This window comes from Schistocerca piceifrons, chromosome 7 (genome assembly GCF_021461385.2).
Source record: "Schistocerca piceifrons isolate TAMUIC-IGC-003096 chromosome 7, iqSchPice1.1, whole genome shotgun sequence".
NCBI lineage: Eukaryota > Metazoa > Arthropoda > Insecta > Orthoptera > Acrididae > Schistocerca > Schistocerca piceifrons.
Window position 1 is genome coordinate 217445047 of NC_060144.1, and position 22458 is coordinate 217467504.

At 36.8% G+C, this 22458-nt stretch overlaps 1 protein-coding gene across 1 annotated transcript in view; it reads left to right on the forward strand.

Moving 5' to 3' along the window:
- The window catches only part of LOC124709134 (sodium channel protein para), an 878324-nt gene that overhangs the window by 505531 nt on the left and 350335 nt on the right, over positions 1–22458 (forward strand). Inside the window, exon 15 of the mRNA XM_047240797.1 lies at positions 12439–12507. Within this exon, the coding sequence (XP_047096753.1) occupies positions 12439–12507 (69 nt within the window). The remainder of the gene's footprint in view (positions 1–12438; positions 12508–22458) is intronic.

A 22458-nucleotide genomic window follows, 5' to 3' on the forward strand; every position in this document is an offset into this window, starting at 1 on the left:
AGTGTGGTGTGCCCCCAGGGCCAGTTCTGGAGACTTTATTGTTGGTATCATATATTAGTTTCCTCTCCACTTTGCATAATAACAAAAGGTATTAAGTATGCAACTGAAACAGCAGTTGTTGGCTGGGGAAACAATGAGAATGATCTTGTTCTTCATTGTTCTAGGGCCTTAAATGATTTGAGGGTTACTTCAACTTAAATGTTAGAAAAAGAAGTCTAATGTACTTCCAAGGATGCAGTTGTCGAAAGTCCACGATATTTCGGCAAACGACCTTTTACCTGATGATGGTGGAATGTTGTTTTCCGAAATATCATGGACCTTTGACGATTGCATCCAGCAGTACATCTGAGAACTTTGGAAGCATCATATACACCACAATAGCCTCAGATCACATGAGTCTAATGTATTTTCAACTAAACCATGAACCTGATGGAATGCAACAGAATGTTGTGTAGGATGATTGTATGGGAGTAAAATTGGACATACAACTCCCTTCCTAGGTGTAACAATGGACAGACATGTCTTGAAAAACTAAATTTATATTTTATGCAAAAATAAGGTCAGTTTATGTAATGAGAATAGTGTCACAAGTGCTGAACTATAAGCAAATGCTTTATTTTTTACTAATGTATCCATACCTCACAAATGAAAATGAAATATTGAGGTTTGCTGCAGCTGTGCATGTGAAAAGAGTATTCATCCTTCACAAAATGTCTGCTGGGATCCTGTGCAATCTCAGACATATAATATTTTGTAGGGAGAGACAGACTTTGGTGGGCAGGGGAGGGGGGGGGGGGGGGGAGGGTGGAATCTATAATATTTTAGAAGATAAATAACGACTTGCAAGTAGCCATAAAAATGGTTCATTTCTGACCCTGTTGAAAACTTTGTCCCCTTATTTACTCTTTACTAAGCCATGGTACACACAATTTATATATATATTAAAAAAACATGGGTGGAGGGGGATCTATAATATTTTAGAAGATAAATAACGACTTGCAAGTAGCCATAAAAATGGTTCATTTCTGACCCTGTTGAAAACTTTGTCCCTTATTTACTCTTTACTAAGCCATGGTACACTGATACACACAATTTATATATATATTAAAAAAAAACATATTATTGAAAGAAAACACCTGACTACTCTATACATTTTTCCTTTCCAACAGAACAAGGGGGTTGGGGGTGGAGGGTAGGTGGGGGGGGGGGGGGGGGAGACATTCGAGCCTTAGGTCAGGTCATATGAAAGGATGTCCGGGAGGGGGGGGGGGATTTGTGGAGATGATCTGACCTTATTATAACATTATCCAGCATGACCTCGTTGTCCTGTTACTGTGAACAGCTGAAATCAAGAGGAAATGACAGCCATTATTTTTCGCGAGGACATGTTTTCCCACTGTATGGTTAAACAGTGATGATATCCTCTTGGGTAAAATATTCTGGAGGTACAGTAGCCCCCTTCTCAGATCTCCAGGTAAAACAAAACTGGCATTCTACAGGTCAGAGTTTTGATTGTTAGATCCCTTAATTGGGTAGGTGTGTCAGAACATTTAAAAAGAGAAATGGATAGGTTGAAATCAGATACAGTGAGAATTAGTGGTGTCGTGACTGGTAGAAGAGGACTTCTAGTAAGACAGAGAAAGAAGTCATAGGATAGGACATTGTTTCTGTTAAACAGAATGGGAACATTGTAAAGGACAATTCATATGTAACAGAGACTGTATAAATAGTTTTTAAAAGAAGGAGAGAAAACAGGTGCAAAATGTCAGAAGAGAAATCAAAACAGTACACTGACAAAGCAATACAGAGGGCATTTAGTGAATTAAAAATTAGTGTCACATCCCCATCTGAAATAAGGAATATCACCATGAGGCTAAAGCATAAAAATTTGTGTGGAATGGACGATCTCTAATAACATACAAAAAAGTGGTGGCCCTGTAATAATGTAATATTCTTAGTCAGTTACTTAATGCATCATTAAACTGGGATGTTTTCTCAGAAAGATTGAAGTTTGCGTTTGGTAGTCCTCTTTATAAGAAGGATGGTGCCATGGATGTCAGTAACTGTCGTCCAATGTCACTCTGTACATTATTTTCTAAAAGTTTTGAGAAGTTGCTGTACACCTCGCTGTGTAGACGGTCACCTCCTGTGTAGTAATGGGATACTTAGCCAATCACAGTTTTGGTCATTCTACTGAATCAGCTATTTATACATTTACTGAATATATAATAACATCTTTAAATGATAAAATATCACCAATTATGATCTTCTGTAATTTATCAAAGGCTTTCTTTTAGTGAAGTTAAGTTTTTATGCAAACAGTAGTACTCATTTAAGAAACAGTGCAGAAAGTAACTGTAGGCTGTTTGAGTAATACAAAGAGGAATGTCACATCACCTACATGGGGAGAAACTACAATGGGAGACCAACAAGGTTTGATCATTGGCCCATTATTGTTCTTGCTTTATGTCATTTTGTTTGAATCAGGGACAGAATTAGTTCCATTTGCAGATGAAACAAGCATTTCTGTGTAGTAAAGACATACCAACTGAGAAAATAGTAGATGATGTTTGGGCGAACATTACTGAATGATTTAACACAAATGGGCTATCTTTAAACAGTGAAAAATGAATTTCATCCAATTTTGGATTGTCAGAAATATCTTACTTCTTATTAACCATGTATATCAACAAGAAATAATAAACAGGATAGAAGGTTGTAAGTTCTTAGTTGTGTGCAAGCAAAAAATACTAATTTCACAGAAGAAAGTAATTAGTATTATGTGTGGAGTTCACACACTTACTTCTTTCAGATATCTATTTAAGCAGCTGGGAACTTAAGTCACAGCCTCACAGTACATTTATGCACTTACGAAATTTTTCTGATCAACAATCCATCGAAGTCTGAGAGTGAAAGAGATATTCACGACTACAACTCTAGGAGGAAAAATTCTCTGTATTACCCTTTAGTAAATCTAACTGTGGCATAGGAAGGCGTGAAATATGCAGTTATAAAACTCTGACAATCTACCTATGTCTAACATAAATGGCTACAATGTAGACAAATTAATATTGTTTTTAATTCTTAAGTTTTTTAGTTGTAAGTAAGCATACTTTGTTTGTTCTTTTACGTGCTTCACATCATAAAGTTTATGATGAATCTGATCTGTGGAATAAGTAACAAATTAACTAACTAACTGAGTACAGGGTTATAACTAGTGCAGAAGTAGGTCTAACAATTAGTCGTCAGCTACTATGAACAGCTTAGTGAATGCTTTATCATAGAAAAGATAGGGATGACAGCAATAGTACAAATTTGTATGCCAGCCAACACTGCAGATAATGGAGAAATGGTCTTTCTCTTTTGCTTAATCTTGAACATTAACTGCTTAATCATGAACATTAACTGTAGCTATTAAGTCTCTTATGATATCACATATACAAGAAAAGTTTAATATACAAATACACTAATTGTAGTCAGAAAGAAAAAATTCTCCATTGTTTTGGTATAGCATTCTGAATCTCTTGATGATCTTCCCAATATCCACATCAGTATTCATGTCAGAAAAAGATGAAATGTAACACAAAAAAGGATAGAAGACACAAACAAAATTTAAATATGGAAAAAATTGAACAAACCCTTTGTTTATGAATTCTCTCACATGTAATTTACTTAGGCGCTCTCATATAACGAGAATATACAACATGACATACTTCTGCAGTGTTTCGCCCAACATGCAATTCCAGAAAAATCCAAATGGTATACGTGACTGACAGTTGGCTATGATCGGAGATTTGCTTTCTCCCTCATGAGTAGTGGTCCTCTTCATGTCCCTGCAGTTGAAGTCAGTACAGTTGATGTGAAAAAGTGGAAGACAGATTTGCTCTAACTTTGTTGACATACTGTTTAAAAACTGACCTATGTTGACACTGGAATATCTAAATCTAAATTTTTACTCTTCAAGGCAGCTTATATTGTATACTACTGCCCCTCATCCTATCCTGTCCTATTCATAAATGTAATGGTGGAAAAGCCGCAGTCAATCAGCTTCTGTATGAGTTTGTGGCACAGAGTTTAGGACAGTGAACCTGTATTCATCAGGAAAATGGTTCAAATCTGCCTCTGACCATCCAGATTTGTTTTCCATCATTTCCCTAAATCTCTCCTGGCAAATGCTGGCATGAATCCTTTTTAGGAATTTTTACAGTATGTGTTTCCATGATGTGAATCACTACTCTATTAACTCTCATATTGGAGTTCAGTGAGAATCTTGGTCATGTTATTTTAATGACTAATGTAACCTATAATAAAATACCTAGTATTTCTTTGAATTTTGTCTATTTCCTTCTTGTATGAATTGAATTTCTTTACAATTTTATCAACGAACTGTAAAGTGGCATCAGCTTTTCATAGAACTAGTTTTGTGTAGTCATTCCTCATTAAACCATTTCATGTGAATACTACTACATATTGTAGCTTATGATTCTTTCTGTATTGATCATCAATCGGATAATCAAAAAATAATGTGTCTCTCCAACATCTTACATGAGATGTGTTACATTTGAATTTGTAGGACAGCTATCAGTCCCTGCAGGCCTCATTGTAGTTTTCTGCAGTGTTCTGTCATTGTGACTTCCCTATACACAACAGCATCAATAACAAACAGTGTCATATATACACAGAGCTTATGTTTTACTCTTTAAGGTCTTATTTTGTTCACTAGGCAGACATGAGGAACAGAATCAAATGTATTTCACAAGCCAAGGAACACGTCATTAACATATTGTTTCTGTCTACTGCATTATGAATTTTTATGATGGAACAAAACTAGCTAATGAATAATAAAACCATATAAAAACCATTTTAGGCTGTTAGTTTTATTTTTCAATGTGCTTTTGTTGTACTAAACGTATATTACTGGTGAGTTTTGGCCTTAGGTCATTTTCAGATGTATAGCATTGGTGATATGTGTGTTACATTTAAAACTGTTTCATGCTATTTGGGTACTGGACAGAGTTAGCCATTTCACATGATACTTTTCTGTGGAATCCTTGTTGATTCTTATTCAGAAGATTTTTAAATTACAAAATGATTGTAGTTTTACAATATATGTCCCATAATGCTACAGGAGATGTACATCAACTGTATCGGCTCATAGTTGTGTTCATGTGCTCAGTTACCCTTCTTGATAACAGGAATGAACCCAAACCAATGTACCAATGAGCAGTTCTTGAAACAGTTTGTTCTGTCCTTTCTGGAAGTTCAACCCCTGTCCCAATAGAAGGAATGACAATGTAGTTCACGAGGAAAAATGCTGAAATATAAATTTTTGACTAATGGCATGGGATGGGTTCTATTAACAACTGAGGTTGCCTTCTTCTGAGCAGTAGATATGTATATTTTTACCTGTTGTGGTTTTCCATAAATTTATAGCTGATACCTAAGTATGGACTTTGAAAATATTACCTGTATCACCACTCAATGAAACATCTAAAATTAATCAATGAACCAAGTATATTTGACAAATTATTGATACAACTGGAACAGAATGTCATTTGTTGTTAGGTAATATGCCCATAATTGTTAATGACTGTACATATTGAATCGCATTTGTGTGTTACACTCAGCTCTTTTGTTGAGAGTGATATTAGTGTCATCTGCAAAGACACTATATTTTCCTATAAACTTTCATTTATAACTATGAAAATTAGTAGAATACCAAACAGAGAACATGGTCATATTCTGGCAATTAGTGCATCTTATATCGATGAAGTTAGTGTTCCACCAACATTTAGTGCTACTCCCTGCTAAACCACTTGGTTATTAAATACATCTACATATGAATCTACAAACATACTCCATAAGCCACCGCATGGTGCAGGACAGAGGATACATTGTACCACTACTAGTCATACCATATCCTATTCCACTCACAAATGAAGCAAGGGAAAAACGACTGCCTGTATGCCTCCTTACAAGCCCTAATTTATCTTACGAGGGTGGTTTGAAAAGTTCTCAGAACAGAATAGAAAAAAAAAAAAAAAATACTTACATCACTGAAACTTTTTTTATTTTCCAATGTAGTCTCTTTGTAGATTAATGCATTTGGCCCAACAATGTTCCAGTGCCCTGATTCCATCTTGAAAATGAGTTTACTCCAGGCCTGCAAAATAGTTGTCAACTCCAGCTATCGGTTCTTCGTTTGAAGTGAATCTTCATCCACCACGAAAAATTTTCACTTTTGGGAAGAGATGGAAGTCAGACGGAGCCATATCAGGTGAATAAGGCGGGTGTGGCAACAATTCATACCTTAGTTCGTGTAATTTTGCCATAGCAATGGCACACGTGTGTGGGCGCATGTCAAGGGTCACAGCACCCATCTTGCAGATAATTTTTTCATTTCTAATTCTTCAGTTAAAATGTGATACACCCTTTTCAGATGACATCTGGCAAGTGTGAGCAATTTGACGCACTTTAAATTGGCGATCCTCCATGGCCATTTGTGCATTTTTGCAATGATTTCTGGTTTAGTGACACATCTAGGCTGACTACTAAATGGATCATCATCTAAGCTCTCCAATCCAAATTTAAATTCATTTTTCCACTTGGCAACAGTTGGATATTAAGGAGCAGAGTCCCCCAGTGTATTCTGGAAATCAGCATGAATGTCCTTTACTTTCATACCTTTCTTTACGTATCTTGATTTTTTCCACCTTCGCAAATCGCTACGTGGGAACAACAACAGACATGTCACCGCTACAGCTCTCTTCCAAGAGCACTGATGTGGCACGTGTTTACAGACAATAGTTCAATGAACATATGTGACCAACTCATTGCGCTAGCGCTGACCTCTCGTGGTGATTCCGAGAACTTTTCAAACCACCCTCGTATCTTCATGGTCCTTATGCAAAATGTCTACTGGTGACAGCAGAATAATTCTGCAGTCTGTCACAGATGCTGGTTTTCTAAACTTTCTCAATAGTGTTTCACAAAAAGGATATCTTCATCACACTGGAGATCCCCATTTGAGTTCGTGGAGTATTCTCCTGTTACTCACATGTTTATCAAATCTACTAGCAACATATCTAACAGCATCCCTCGGAATTAATTTGATGTATTTCTTTAATCTGACCTGGTGGGGATTCCAAAAACTTGAGCAATACTCAAGAATTGGTTGTAAATGTGCTCTGTACACAGTATCTTTCATAGATGAGCTACACTTCCTTAGAATTCTCCCAGTAAGCTGAAGTTGACCATCGGCCTTTCCTATAACAAATCTTACTTGGTGCATCCATTTCATGTCACTTTGCAATAGTATGCCTAGGTATTTAATTGACGTGACAACATCAAGCAGCACACCACTAATACTGTATTTGATCATTATCAGGTAGTTTTTTCTACTCATCTGCATTAACTTACATTTTTCTACATTTAAAACAAGTTGCCATTGCAGAAACTGTCACTATATAATAAGCAGGTTGCAACAAAGTGACAAGATAGATGTGTCGGATGTTTGCAGAAAAAAATTGTGGCCTGTCACAGCAGACTTGTTTAAGTTGAGTACTGCATAGGTAAGTATCTCTTGACGTAAAACAGTTTTAACTGTAAAGTTTGAAAATGAGTTCTGTTTCATTCTATCACATAATCTTAGAAACAATATGTATGTATTACTTGATACTTGAAGACCACAGGGAAATTGTAATTGTTTTCATATGTTAAGCGGGATCACGTGGCTGATCTAATTTGGAATTCACATAACATAACAAAGCATTGCTTTTAACTTATATTCCAATACGTGATGTTTATTTTTGATTAATTACATTTTTCTTGCTTAATATTTAAGCTGTGACCTTGAGTTTGGTACATCCAGGTTGTTAATTAACCTTAGTTTTCTCAGTAAAATTAAAGTGTATGACAGAGTACTTTTTGTAGAGGTGAGAGAACAATGACAAGTAAATCAAATGGTATCAATGTGAAAGTGATTATATGAAATTGTTGGTAAGCTTTCGGACAGTGGCCTTCTTTGGAGCTAATACACTTAAAAACATATAATATCATTGATGTGGCTTTGCACTTCAGCGTAACTGGAATAAGATGTTGTGTTGGATAGACAGAGAGAGACAGGAGAGAAGGGAAGGAAAGAGAGACTGGCAGACAGGAGGGAGTGACAGCAAGGGTACAAGATAGGAATATGATAGGAAAGTGGAAACACCAAGACCACCCTTGTACAAACAAGTTACTCAGCATCACTCTAGTATGTAATACATTAACCAAATCCTCCACAATGAATATGACCATCGTTATCGTGTTCATAAGTGAGGAATGTCCTCCTTAAAATATTTCCCACCTCTAAGTAAAATTCTGCTGCCTATCCAATCTACAAATTATCGTATTCCATCTTTATGTTACACATTTTCCCAACTCTTTGTCATATGAGAAAGACTCAGATGCAAACCTGTCCTGTGCTTCCATTCTGCTTATCATATTCCAGTCCAACACAGTCGTATCCTACCCTGTAATACACAGGGCCAGCTGTGAAAATTTCTGCAGATCAGTCTTTTTCTTTCTGTAGGAATCAGTGATCAATCCATGTGAATGGTTAGCCACTACCAAACAATGGCCAAGAGCAAAGTTGACCACTCAGCAGTAGAGCACGCAACTGAACATGAGATACTCATCTAACACATTATTCTATCTTGCAGCCTTCCTGACCTCCATCTTTCCTATCCTCTGTTCCACACTCATTTGCCCCCATATCTGTCTTACATTCCTACACACACTTGTGAATGTTACTTCATTCTTGCTCACTCTGTATATCCATTTCTTTACACCCACAATATTTTCTCTGTGATCTCAAGCTCACCTGGTGCCACATTTCTATCTCATTCCCTTGCTGCCTCTCCGTCCACAGCCATCAGCCCCCTTGGATGTACACTTCCCTTCTTTCTTATTCCTCTCTTCTACACAAACCCCTAAACTAGTTGTGCTGCAAGATGGGTGTGTAGTTATGCTTGCGTGGGTCTGAGCATGCATGCGTGTGTGTGTGTGTGTGTGTGTGTGTGTGTGTGTGTTTTCTTTGAGAGCATGGGCTGCAAGTATTAAATCTTTTTGGGTGTATACAACAAAGGACAACTGGGAGATCCGGGAAAAACCCGGGAATTTTTCCATCCTGGAGAAAACCGGGAAAAACCCAGGAATTTTTTAGAATTCTGGGAATTTTTCATTGTTTTAGTTTTCCATTAAATTTTTGTAACTTTGGCTGGTAAGAACCAATACTCTGAGAAAGAATATTACTGTATCTCACTACTGCAGAATAATACTGCAGCAATAAAACACAAACGAGAGAAAAAAAACGAAAATAAAACTTAAGTTGCAAGGGAAATGCACCATATACCAGAACAAAACAGTGCTCATACAAGCGTCTGCCAACAGCAAAATGTGTCAAAGGCTTTAGGAAGACTATGCAATGTTTCATAACAACAAATTGCCTCGACTGAGCGTGACGTCACAACTGTTTACATTAGATTCGTATGAGCAGTTGCAAGCGAGCTTATGCCCATGTGGAGTTGAGTCGCGTTATGAGTAGTACCTTCTCCCGCTTCTGGCTACAGAAGTGTGACAGTTAACTGTATAAGCAATAGCAGCAAGCAGCCAGATGCTACCCAGAAACATTTTACTGATGCGCCTAAGCTGCCAGATCGACGTATGCTTAACAAGCCCGGAACTAGGGGGCGGGGATCACCAACCGGGGTATCTGCTCCGGGTGGCAGTTTCGAGGGGGGGGGGGGGGGGGGGCAAATTCATATTTTTCTTCAGAAGCTAGAGAGTATGAATGAAATGTAAAATTATTTCCTAACATCAAACTTTTTGCTTGTAGTAGGCCTAACAGACATTTGACATTGGTACTTCGTGCATTATATTCTGTCGCGTTGTTATAAAAATGACCATTTGTGCCAAAACAGTCCCGTTTATTTGGTGTGTGTAGCAATTGCTGCAATATTAGGCTGGCCTATGTCATTTTATCTAGCAGACAGTGGCAAAATACACGTAAACAGATCGAGAAACCACACCAGTCTTGGGTACTACTTGTATTAACAGCTTTTCTAGTAGTAGACAACAAAATTTCGTTTTTTCATGTAGCAAAATGTTGACAAACTTTGATGAAGTAATAGATTCTTTTCCAGAAAGGAAAGTACGCCATATAAAGCTGTGGCAAGATTAGAGAGACAAAAAAAAAGCAAGGACTTAAGGATTGAAGAAATGTGTACCGTCTTGCTTGTTTCATGTCTTTATTTGTTTTATGTATCCTATATTTAATTTTATGTCACACAAAACAGCAAGTTATTAGCTAATAGGCAGTAAAGACTGCAAATTTTCTGAAGAGTTTTGTTCTACTGGTTACAGATAATCCTACCCAGTGTTAATTGCGAGATTCTTTTAAAGAGGGGCAGGATGTCAAACCGGCTGACTGGGAGCAGGAGAGGCACCACAGGACATTTTAATATTCACTGGCCTGAATATAGCTTGATGGCACCCATTACAAAATATTACACGTATGAATTCCACAGAGTGAAATACAGAGAAGTGCGATGGAAGAATGCTGTGTGAAGAGGCGTGGCATTGCTCTTCGGCACACAGACCAAATAACATGTCTTACATTCCCGTGAACATATATGTTTTATCTATCAGACTCTTTAGAGAGATGTGAGGTACAAAATGAAGATATTTTTGAAAAGTCGATTTTTTAAATATCTGGCGTCCTACCTCAAACGCTCGAGGGAGGGGGAGTGCCACTATCAAATACTGCCCTGGTTCAGAAATATCGTAGATCCGGACCTGATGCACAGAGCAGTCTGAGTTGTGGTGGAGAAGTGGTAGTCTCCACGTGTTTACGTTTAAGTGATTTTGCTGTTTCCTCTTCGTTAATTGCTCTCACGTCAAATGAAAACAAAACGGATTTCTGTGGCCGGGAGCAATCAAGTGAATTAAAATACGCTCACATAATTACAGAAGGCTAAAATATGTTATTAGTTTCAGATTTTATTTTGTTTCCACCTTTCTGACAGTCAAACGTTAATCGCCTTGCAGAACAAATGGTTCAAATGGCTCTGAGCGCTATGGGACTTATCTTCTGAGGTCCTCATTCCCTGAGAACATAAAACTACTTAAACTTAACTAACCTAAGAACATTACACACATCCATGCCTGAGGCAGGGTTCGAACCTGCGACCGTAGCGGTCCCGCTGTTCCAGACTGTAATGCCTAGAACCGCTCGGCCACCCCGGCCGGCCCTTGCAGAACAATGAAGTTATTTTTGTCAGAAAGTAACATGCGGTGCTTGGTGGAATTCGAATTTATACTTTCCTAATACGAAAATATGCAGTGTACATGTTGCTGTACATCAGACACATTTCCAATACGTCTTTTTTCCTCTGAGTTTCGTTTTCTAAAATGCTGGGAAATTCTACGCCACTGTATAAAATCACAACCATTGTAAGTAGTAATAAGTTTTACAGTTCCAAGGGAAAGTATACTGTTATGCAACGTGGAAAAAGTGTATTTTCATCCGGGAGAAATTGTATTTTTAACCGAGAAACCCGGGAAAAATCCGGGAATTTAATTTCCTCGTCCACGTATACACCCCGTATAAAGTGACTCCTTCCACCAGGGACTTTCCATTTTTTTTTTTTTTTTTTTTTTTTTTTTTGTGATCTTGTATTAATTATTTAGCTATAATGCGAAGGGATAGGAAAGTAGCATTTGGAGGACCATTGAGATAATCACCAAGTGTGTTATTATCTGTGCTATATTGTGAACTTTACTTGAATTTCTCACTCACCTGAAGTACAAAAAATTGCTTTACAGTGGACTGAGTATTGAAACATTGCATCATAATGTGGCAGCTAAATAAAAATCAGTACATGTAAGAATATTAATTTTGATATTCCAATCAGATACTTAATCTTTTTGGTGTCTTTCATTACTGACTCTTAGATGCAAGAACATAATCAAGATTTCTGAAGACAGAAGATATATAATTCTCTTAAAGTTTTCACAGCTACCCAAGAATAGTAGTTCTTTTGATTTCAGTAGCTAAGTTAATAATGGCAGCACATTTATCAGAACGGTTATTATTCTACATCATTATTTTTAATATGAGTTAATATTTCTTGCACATAAATGATTAAGAGAGACTTTTAGTAAGAAATGCACAATTTCAGTGTGTAACACTGTGTAATGTTTATTTTAATTTGTACTATACGTAAAAGCAAGCCTTTCTGCAGTGCAATTTTATTTATGCACAGCTGTTATTTTGTACAGGTATTGCTATTGTGGTTAAAGCTTGTTTGAATCTGTCACAATTTAATCTTTTAGTGTGTCACCAGCTTTTTTATCCTCTTGTGCACTTTCTTCAATCTCTTTAATTTTTCCACACAGATGTGATGGTGTTGAACGACATCATAGAACAAGCAGCAGGCCGGCAAAGCAGGGCAAGTGAACATGGAGGTATAAACTAAGTGCCTTTATTCCTGCCCCTTTTCCTTATGTGTTTCATCATTGTATGCTGTGACATGGTTACTTATTTTGAGCTAGTCTCAGCCAGTCTTACAAAACTGGATTTCCTTTGATCATTTTGTTTTTATAGTAGAGAGGAGAGTCACAGAATTCTGAATAAAAAGTGAACTGTGCGATGCTTCAAAGTAAAATTATATTACAATAGTCCCAAAAAATTACGCTTTTCTACTGAAACTGCAACATAAGAAATTGATATGAATAAACAGTTCATGAATTGTGACAGTTTTCATTTCTCATGTCGTACTCATTACAATGTAGTTCTAGCATATCTAAATGATTTACACTGGTATCATTTCATACAAATGCATCTTCGTTGATTACATGCCTATAATCCATAGATTTCAGCAAATTTAATTCTAGTCATCAAGTTACTCTAAATCTTTCCCCTGATTTAACTGAAGACATGAACCACCTGTTCTAAATGAACTTTTGTGCATATCTGTTCTCCCACTGCTGCTAGGCAGACAATTTAAAATTTATTTGTTTGTACTGCAAGTATAAATGGGCAATAGACAGGCCCATACAACACAGTTTAGGAAAGTAGTTAATTTATGGTTCAATAATATTGCCATGTCACAGCAGGACTGCTCTGTAGGATGAATGTGAGTAGAGTAGTTAGTGGAATGATCTTCCAGGCCATTGCTCAGTTCTTTTCTATATTTTAAAGTATTTTTATGAGGGTAGTGCAATATTATTTTTGTTACATTTTAAGGGTAGATGATCATTGTAGTGTATAAATAAGAAAAGTAGATGATCATTGTAATGTAGAAATGATTAAATATTTGTACATTGACCATATTGTGGAATTAAAGGAGAAAATTAGTTAACCTGCTTGTATCGTTTAGTGTTTTGCATGTGTTAGTGCATTATCCCATGTTTAGCGTTATGTGGTACATGTAACTATAGTTAGACATACTTGTGTTATAAGAAGCTAGTCACTGTGTAAGTTTAGTTATGAAGCACATATCGCTCTTGTCAGTCATGTACTTACTTTCTCAATAGTGCATGTACATGGTGCAGTGATGCTGAGGATCTTATAAAATACACTTAAACATAACAATATAATCCACGCTGAGAATAGTTTCATACTGGTATTTTACAACTGAGTACTTGCTGTAATGCTAAATATATAAATTTAGATAGAAAAAAAAGTTAATTGCATTGGCATATAACACATTACCAATTCCTGTCTCCCCCCCCCCCCCCCCCCTTTTTATGGCATAATCGGAGAGCTTCCTTTCTATGTAGTTTTCAAGTTCCTTTTTGTATCAGTATGGTTAGCTCCTTGCTTATAAATATTGCATGAAAATCATTGCTCTTTTAATCAGGCGGATAAATTTATTGTATGTTTTTAAAAATAAAGATTCCATACTTTTAACATTCAGAATATGAACCAAAATTTCAAATTTTACAAACTGGATCTTTCTTTGTTGGGAATTATGTATGGAAATGGAGATGTAATAGATGTTTATAAATGAAAGGCCGTGCATAACACTGGATGAGCTGTTGAGAGCACTAGAACAGCATGAGTATTGTGTGAGTGTAAATGAGCGTTTGGCATCATTGGCCTGGAGGCCCCTTACGGGGCAGGTCCGGCCGCCTTGGTGCAGGTCTTATTACATTTGACGCGACATTGGGCAACCTGCGAGCCGAATGGGGATGAAATGATGATGAAGACGACACAACACCCAGTCCCTGAGTGGAGAAAATACCTGACCCAGCCGGGAATAGAACCTGGGCCTGTGGGACGGCAATCCGCACACTGACCACTCAGCTATTGGGGCGGACATTGTGGGAATAGGAAGAAATGAATACAAACAGTGAAGTGAAACAGAGTAGATTCTGAAGTTGAGTAATTAAAAACGTGTTGTATAAAGCAGGCTTTGAGAATACCATCAAAGAGTGCATGGAAGATAGCACTCAGTGCAAACTGAATTCACGTAAGAGTGAAAAAATATAATTAACTGAAATAGGTCATCAATAAAAACAGAGTGATATTTCATTCAATATTCAGGTTATACTAAATAAAAATAAAACAGTTGCACGAATTAAATAAGCATGTGTAAAGTACTTAGGCACCAGCTAATAAATATTTGCAAAATTTCAAGTTTCTGAACTTAAAGTTTTCTTCTCTGTACAATAAGTAGAAAGAAATGGAAGTATAAAATGGTCCTGTAAGAAAATAAAACAATCTGAGTGTGTTTAAAAATCTAAATGAATAATGAAGTGTATGGACCAAACTATGATTCTGAGAATTTATGAGATTTTATTGGTGACCATACTGTTGCCAACTACCAGAAATAATGATTAAAAATAAAAATCTGATTCAGTCATCAGTAAGTGAAATGGGATAAGAATTCATAAACTGCAGTGATGGGAGACAACAGCTGTCTCTCCCCCTCACCCCCCCCCCCCTCCCTCTCTCTCTCTCTCTCTCTCTCTCTCACACACACACACACACACACACACACACACACACAGTTCTTTGACTTTATGCATATAGAAGATAAGCAGTGGTATGCAAGCAATGGATTTTGCCTGCTGGGAGTGAGAAAGACTGACAGAACAAAGGGGTGCAGAACAGTGGGAAGAAGGCCTTAGTAAAATAATGGTTTGTTGTGATATTGGGGGTGTGAGAGAGTTGGCAGAAGGGGAATACAATGTAGATATTGGGGAGGGAGGAGGGATTAGGGTGACAGTTGACAAGAGAGGAAAGGAAGGAAATGGGAAACAGACAGCAGAAGGTTGGTGCATAAGTTTGTAGTGTTTTTGTTTTGCATGTTGGTATTCTGGTTGCTATTGGTTTATTTATCAGTCATCATTTTCTGTTTGTAATAAATTGTTGCTATTTGAGTTTACCTGTTGTTTATTTTGCCATTTGGAGATAGTGAGTGGTACTGCAGACACTAGAAAATGGAATGCCAAGAGGAGAACTTGGAACATTCCAGACATATTTTTCTGTGTGAGTTCATTAGAGGGGTGATAACAGTGGAGGCAGCCAGAAACATCTGTGCTATGTATGAGAATAATGCCATTAGGCGGAGCATGGCAAGGAAATGGTTTTCTTGTTTTAAGAAGGACTTTTTTGACATTACTGACTCTCTACATTCAGGAAGACTTCTGGGTCTGATGAAAGTCACTTAAATGCAGTACTCCAAATGTGAATGTGCTCCAAACATGGCTCATGAGTTACTCGCCTCAAAATCAAGTGATTTCTACAATTGCAGAATCGAAAAATTACCTCAGCACTCACATATTGTAGTAAATAGTGAAGGAGAATATATTATTGCTGACTTAAGTCTCTGTTATATGTATCTGTTGCATTTTTTCAATTTATGGAAAAATGCTACAAACTTTTGTGCCAGACCAATATATTATCAAGTTTCTGCAGCTTTCTTTTAATTCTGTTTCATATTGCACCTCTCGGCAAATATTAACTCTTCAGTATGTTGCTGCTATTGAAAGTACTGTTACTTTTCTGTGGTTATAATTTTGCATGTTACCACATGTAAATGTTATTCTAAATGCCAATTTTTTTTAGTAAAATTCCTTGTTGATTTCCGAGTATCCTATTTCTTTAGCTGTTTGTCTTCTAGTAAGTAATTGTATCTGGATCTATATGAGTTGTAGGAGAGGCATAAAACTTGTTCTGCAACAGAAAAATTTGTGTTATCTTTGTAGACAATCTTTCGATGACTGTTTCCTCGTAATTAAATTTCAGCAGCCATGTCAATTAAGAAATAGTATAGAGAATGTAACTTTACGATTAGTTTAGTCTGTTTTGCCAGTGAGATCTATAAGTTGGATTACAAGTTAAGTAACAAGTACGGATGAGCACCTTATACAGTAGCATTGTCACATGGATGTTAGTTGTGGATGGTTGATAACAGGGAAAGGGAGAGGAACTAATGTCAACATCTTAAGTATGATAGACACATAGCATGGACTGTCAGAGTAGCCTCACACTGGTTTAGCTTGTAACACAGTGTTTCCCAGGAGGAATGATCAATATTCAGCAACGTGAAAGGAATGAAAGCTAAAAAGCCTAGTAAACACAGGATCTAAAATCCATACCTTAAGAATTATGAACACTTCTTCATCTTTGATACTGTGTAAGAAATTTCTTGTACTGCAACCTCTTTGCTTCCCGTATTTTGGGAGGAGGTAATATGGACCAAAATAAAAAAGAATTGACTGGTAAACATAGGCTCTAAAATGCATACCTTAAGAGCTATGAGCACTTCTTCTGTAGAAAAAGATGTTTCACAGTACAGAAAATGAACAAGTGCTCATAGATTTTACTCATGTTCACAGGACATTTTTTTCATGTTTGGGTCCATACCACCACCTCTCAGAATATGAAAAGCAAAGAGCTTGCAGTAGAAGAGGTTTGTTTCACAGTATTGAAAATGAAGACGTGCTCACTGCTCTTAAGTTCTGTATTCTGGAGCCAGTGTTTAGCAGACTTTTTGTTTTGAATGATTGTTCCTGATATATCTCTTAATACTGACCGTTTCTCCTGTGACAGTATCACAAATTGTCATCATAGGCTATGAGTGAAGAAGACTTTTGCCATAGTGAAGAAGCTGTTATATTTATTTCCAAAACAGGGAAAAAAACAGTTTCCATAAAATGGCATATAGGTTCAGTGAATGGAAAGAAATAATGCTGCATGTGAGTGAGTAGATCACTTTAATAAGACATTCAACTCAAGGAGCTCATCAGTGTGTTTGAAAATCATTAAGTGTTAATTGATGGGTGGTTACATGAGAACCAACTTGCAGAATACCATGAAAATATTAGATTATTATTGAGCTATTTTAGTCCTCATACCCATTCCTACCCAAGTATTTAAAAGTCTACTTATGAACACTGAAATAATCTGTCAAAATGAATTTGAATTCAATTGCAAAAATTGATGGTTTCAGTGTTTTGCTGTTTAGCATTGAGGCTGAATAAGTGCAGTATTCTGTAAAACACATGATATATGTGCAGATATATGTAGTGTTGGTATCAGATTGGAGTGAAATAGGTAAAATTTGTTTGCTTAGAGTTAACGTTATATTCCAGGAAATGCTTAAAAGTAGCAATTATGAGGCATTCAGATTAGTCAGGGTCTTGTGACTCATTGAGCAAGTAGCAAGTGAATATAAATCCGATTTGAAAGAATGTAGGGTAAACCACCCAGTTATTGGCAGTTTAAGAACATATTTGTAGGATAAATTATGTATCTTCAACTCTTGCCTTGCTTGAAGTATAATTCTAACGCAAAACATACTCTAATATTAAAGTAACATTGTTCTACAACTACAAAAGTTTTATACTTTATTTTCCATGTGAAAAAGTTGCTTAAAAATATGTAAAATTTTACCAGTTATTGGCACAGTTTTCCAGTTGTTGGCATCCACATAATACCAGTCATTGGCATTCACAATTTGTATCAACATTACTTATTATTGTTAATATTATTACTCACAACTAGCTATCACAAGCTGTTCATAATACTTGGTACTGCAGTAGAAGGTAAAATGTAAGAAAATCAAGAAAAATGAAAAAAAGAAAACAGCTCATTAATTCAGTTACATCACATAACACTGTCTACAAATACAACTATGAATTACAGAAACACCAAATTGAGTTTGTTCTCAGTCCCTTCCTTTCTGTGAGTACTATTTCTAAAGAACTGCTTTGTATAGGCCTTTGTGTGATGCAAGATGTAAGAATTTATTCCACTGATTCAGAGAAATCACTGTCGTCATCAAAATCATCAGTATTAACACTATCATTTACCAAGCAACAATTATGGCATAAAAAAGATCATCATCTGGATCATATGGGGTATGTATTTGATGCCCACTGGAGATACATGTAGAGTGGAAAAGTTCTTTTACTGTCATTACATTCATATCCCTTCTTGGAAGAAACACTTCTTGTACAGGGTTATTACAAATGATTGAAGCAATTTCACAGCTCTACAATAACTTTATTATTTGAGATATTTTCACAATGCTTTGCACACACATACAAAAACTCAAAAAGTTTTTTTAGGCATTCACAAATGTTCAATATGTGCCCCTTTAGTGATTCGGCAGACATCAAGCCGATAATCAAGTTCCTCCCACACTCGGCGCAGCATGTCCCCATCAATGAGTTTGAAAGCATCGTTGATGCAAGCTCGCAGTTCTGGCACGTTTCTTGGTAGAGGAGGTTTAAACACTGAATCTTTCACATAACCCCACAGAAAGAAATCGCATGGGGTTAAGTCGGGAGAGCGTGGAGGCCATGACATGAATTGTTGATCATGATCTCCACCACGACCGATCAATCGGTTTTCCAATCTCCTGTTTAAGAAATGCTTCTGCTTTAGCCTTTTCCGTAAGATTTTCCAAACCGTCGGCTGTGGTACGTTTACCTCCCTGCTTGCTTTATTCGTCGACTTCCGCGGGCTACGCATGAAACTTGCCCACACGCGTTCAACCGTTTCTTTGCTCACTGCAGTTCGACCCATTGATTTCCCCTTACAGAGGCATCCAGAAGCTTTAAACTGTGCATACCATTGCCGAATGGAGTTAGCAGTTTGTGGATCTTTGTTGAACTTCGTCCTGAAGTGTCGTTGCACTGTTATGACTGACTGATGTGAGTGCATTTCAAGCACGACATACGCTTTCTCGGCCCCTGTCACCATTTTGTCTCACTGTGCTCTCGAGCGCTCTGGCGGCAGAAACCTGAAGTGCGGCTTCAGCCGAACAAAAACTTTATGAGTTTTTCTACGTATCTGTAGTGTGTCGTGACCATATGTCAATGAATGGAGCTACAGTGAATTTATGAAATCGCTTCAATCATTTGTAATAACCCTGTATATTTGAAGCACGTTCCATGACACTCTTTTTCTTTATTCTTCATGCAACCACGTGTAGAAGATGGAGCATTCTCAACCTCTGAATGCTTAGCTTGGGATGTCAGCTCTGTCACAGTGCTGGTATCTCTCTTCATGTTCTTCTTCTTCTTAATTTGCTCAGTACCTTGTTTTTGCATTTTCTTCTCTTCTCTTTCCTGCATTTGTTTTTCTTTCTGTTTCATGGCGTCCTCGTTCATTTTTACCTTTTTCTCATGCAGCTCATTCCACTTTCTTGAGGTTAAAACCAAATGGTCTCATTCCACTTGACAATTTCCTTTCCTTTTTGGCATTTCTGGCCACAGAAGCACTTATTTAATACATTTGGTTGGAGTTTTAATTACTATAGGTGTAGGCCTGTCTTCTGTGTCATCTCTTGCTGATGAATTCTGGGTAGCTTCTTTACTTGCAGCATGTTGTGGATTTGAAATGTTCAGATTTTCATTGGAAAGGGACTCATTGGCATCTGGCGTGATTTCAGCAACTTCCTGTTCCTCTTTTTTGGTTTTCATTTTGATAACATTCCCATAGCCGATATAGAAGAAAGAAATTTTCTCCATGAGCATTTTTTATTACATTCTGTATAGTCTCAAATTCAGTTAATTTCTCTTTATAGGTGAAAAATTTCTGAAAATTTAATCTATCAAGTTTTTGAGACTTAGTTTTTTAGCGCTGTCTTCACCATGAGCAAAGCTGTGTTAAACCTTAGCGGAATTCTTAGCGAACATTGTCTGTGGTTACATTAAACTACAAATTTAAAATTGCATGCCATGGTGAGAAATACTTAAACTTTAGCAACAATTATACACTTTGGGTTTTCTTAGAAATACTTAAACTTTAGCAACAATTATACACCTTGGGTTTTCTTAGTTGCCACTCTATTTACAGGAAATCCTGCCAATTCCTACATGTGGCTCTGGTTTCTTCATTGATTTGCAACCCAGATGGACACAAAATGTTTACAGAAATGTATCAAAATAGTGTCTTAAAACTTTTTCTGCCACTTTTTCGTTCAGCCAATGTCAAGCTTCAGAAATGAACCGATCTAACACCTTGGTGCATGGATTCTGTAAGCCAATTCCCAGTATATAAACATGGCAGCAGTATAAGTGCTAGTCATTCCTTCTCAGTTCCCATAAGGATGTCTCCTCCTCCTGCTCATGCACCATGGAAGCACAGCAGTACTTTACCATTTGTCTGTGGAAAAGAAAACCCATGATGGCTTGCTCATTTTGCATTCAATTTTACATGACAGAGCTGTTTTAACACACTCAGAAGGACACAGCCATGCTATGTTGTAGATGTGTACATTTATACTTAGTCCTAAAAAAATCAACCAAAAAAAGAAAATACAATTTTCTGCATTAGAAAGGGGGGGGGGGGGATAATAAATTTTGAGTCGAAGCAATGTGCTCTCCAGGACTGGGATCTTCTCAAAGTCTCTGGGTGCAACACAAGATCACATGTAGTCACAGAGCACTGAATTTTGCATACCAGTTAGCATGCTGCACAGTAATGTGTCAAACTGGAGAAACAAAAATAACCTTGTTGACTGCTGTCCTAGAATGCTAAAAGTTGATTCTATTTTCCAACTGAGGATTGTTTTGGGAGGTTTCCCACTTTCATCTAGTTGTATGTTGGTCCTGTGCAATATTTTACCTACTAGTCAACCTCCTAAGAAATGTAGCATTCAAAACGCATTTGTTCAACATAATTTATGCCAGTCAACATTAAAAAATACAAATCATGAAAATAATGCAAAAAAAAGCCATTGACATGAACTGTTGTTAAGTTTTACAAACAAATAAAGTGTTATAGATGGCATGGTCTGCAGCTGCATCTACATACATACTCGCCAAGGCAGCATATGGTGCTTAATGTAGGGTACCTTGTAGCACTGTTAGTTATTCCCTTTCATGTTCCACTTGCAAAAGGGTTGAGGGTAAACAGACTGTCTATATGCTTCTGTATGAACTGTAATATCTTTTATTGTGTCTTCATGGTCCATGCATGGGATGTGTTGGGGGCAGTAGAATTATTCTGCAGAGAGATGCAAATGCTAGTTCTCTAAACTTTCTCAATAGTGTCTCATGAAAAGAATGTTGCCTTCCTTCCAGAGAGCCCCTTTTGTGTTCATGGAGCTTTTCCATAATACTTGCGTCTTGATGGAACCCACTGGCTATAAATTAAATCCACCAAGATGTCTCTGAATAACTTTTTTTTTTTTTCACTAGTTCAAGAGGTATTAATCTTGTCATTTTTGTGGGTATTCAGCAGGACTTTCTCAACCTTTCATACTTTTTTTCTTCTTTACTATTTCAGATTTTTAATTTTCAGTTTCAATATATCATTATGAGAGTATGAATTCATTATATTTGTGAATGTTTTGTAGTTTTAGTTCATAATTTGTTATATGCCCTGGATTTAATCAAATCAGGATGTAACTTCAAATCATTGAATCAAAAAAGTGCCATACATGGTCTAATTAATACCATAAAAGAGTACTTTGCCCATGCTATTGAAATATGCTTGCCATTTAGGTATCAAAGTAATCTATCTTAAAAATACTGAGTAAATAATTATCTATCTTTTGAGAGACAGTAAGTTTTGTGTGCTTTCTTGCAAATATAGGTTTTGGGGCACGACATGTTTTCAGGCTTAGAGAATCAGTTGTATTAAAACTGGCAGTTTTGAATCTTGCTCCCTCTTGGAAAAATTTCTGCCGATACCTATGTCTTTGTGCATCTCTCCTTGTAAAATTCAACCACACACATTCTGGTACTTACTACTTTTTCTTTCCTCCAATTTGCACAAGTATGTCACAGTTTCATAGAGTTTTTTTTTTTTTTTTTTGGGAAACAGTTTTTGGTTTATTGTTGTATTAGCTCCCATAATAGTACTGGCAACCACGTAAATTATTAAAGCTCCTATTCAGTTGTACAGGAGCGTCTTTGGTAGTGCTCCTTACATACATTTGTGTGACTCCT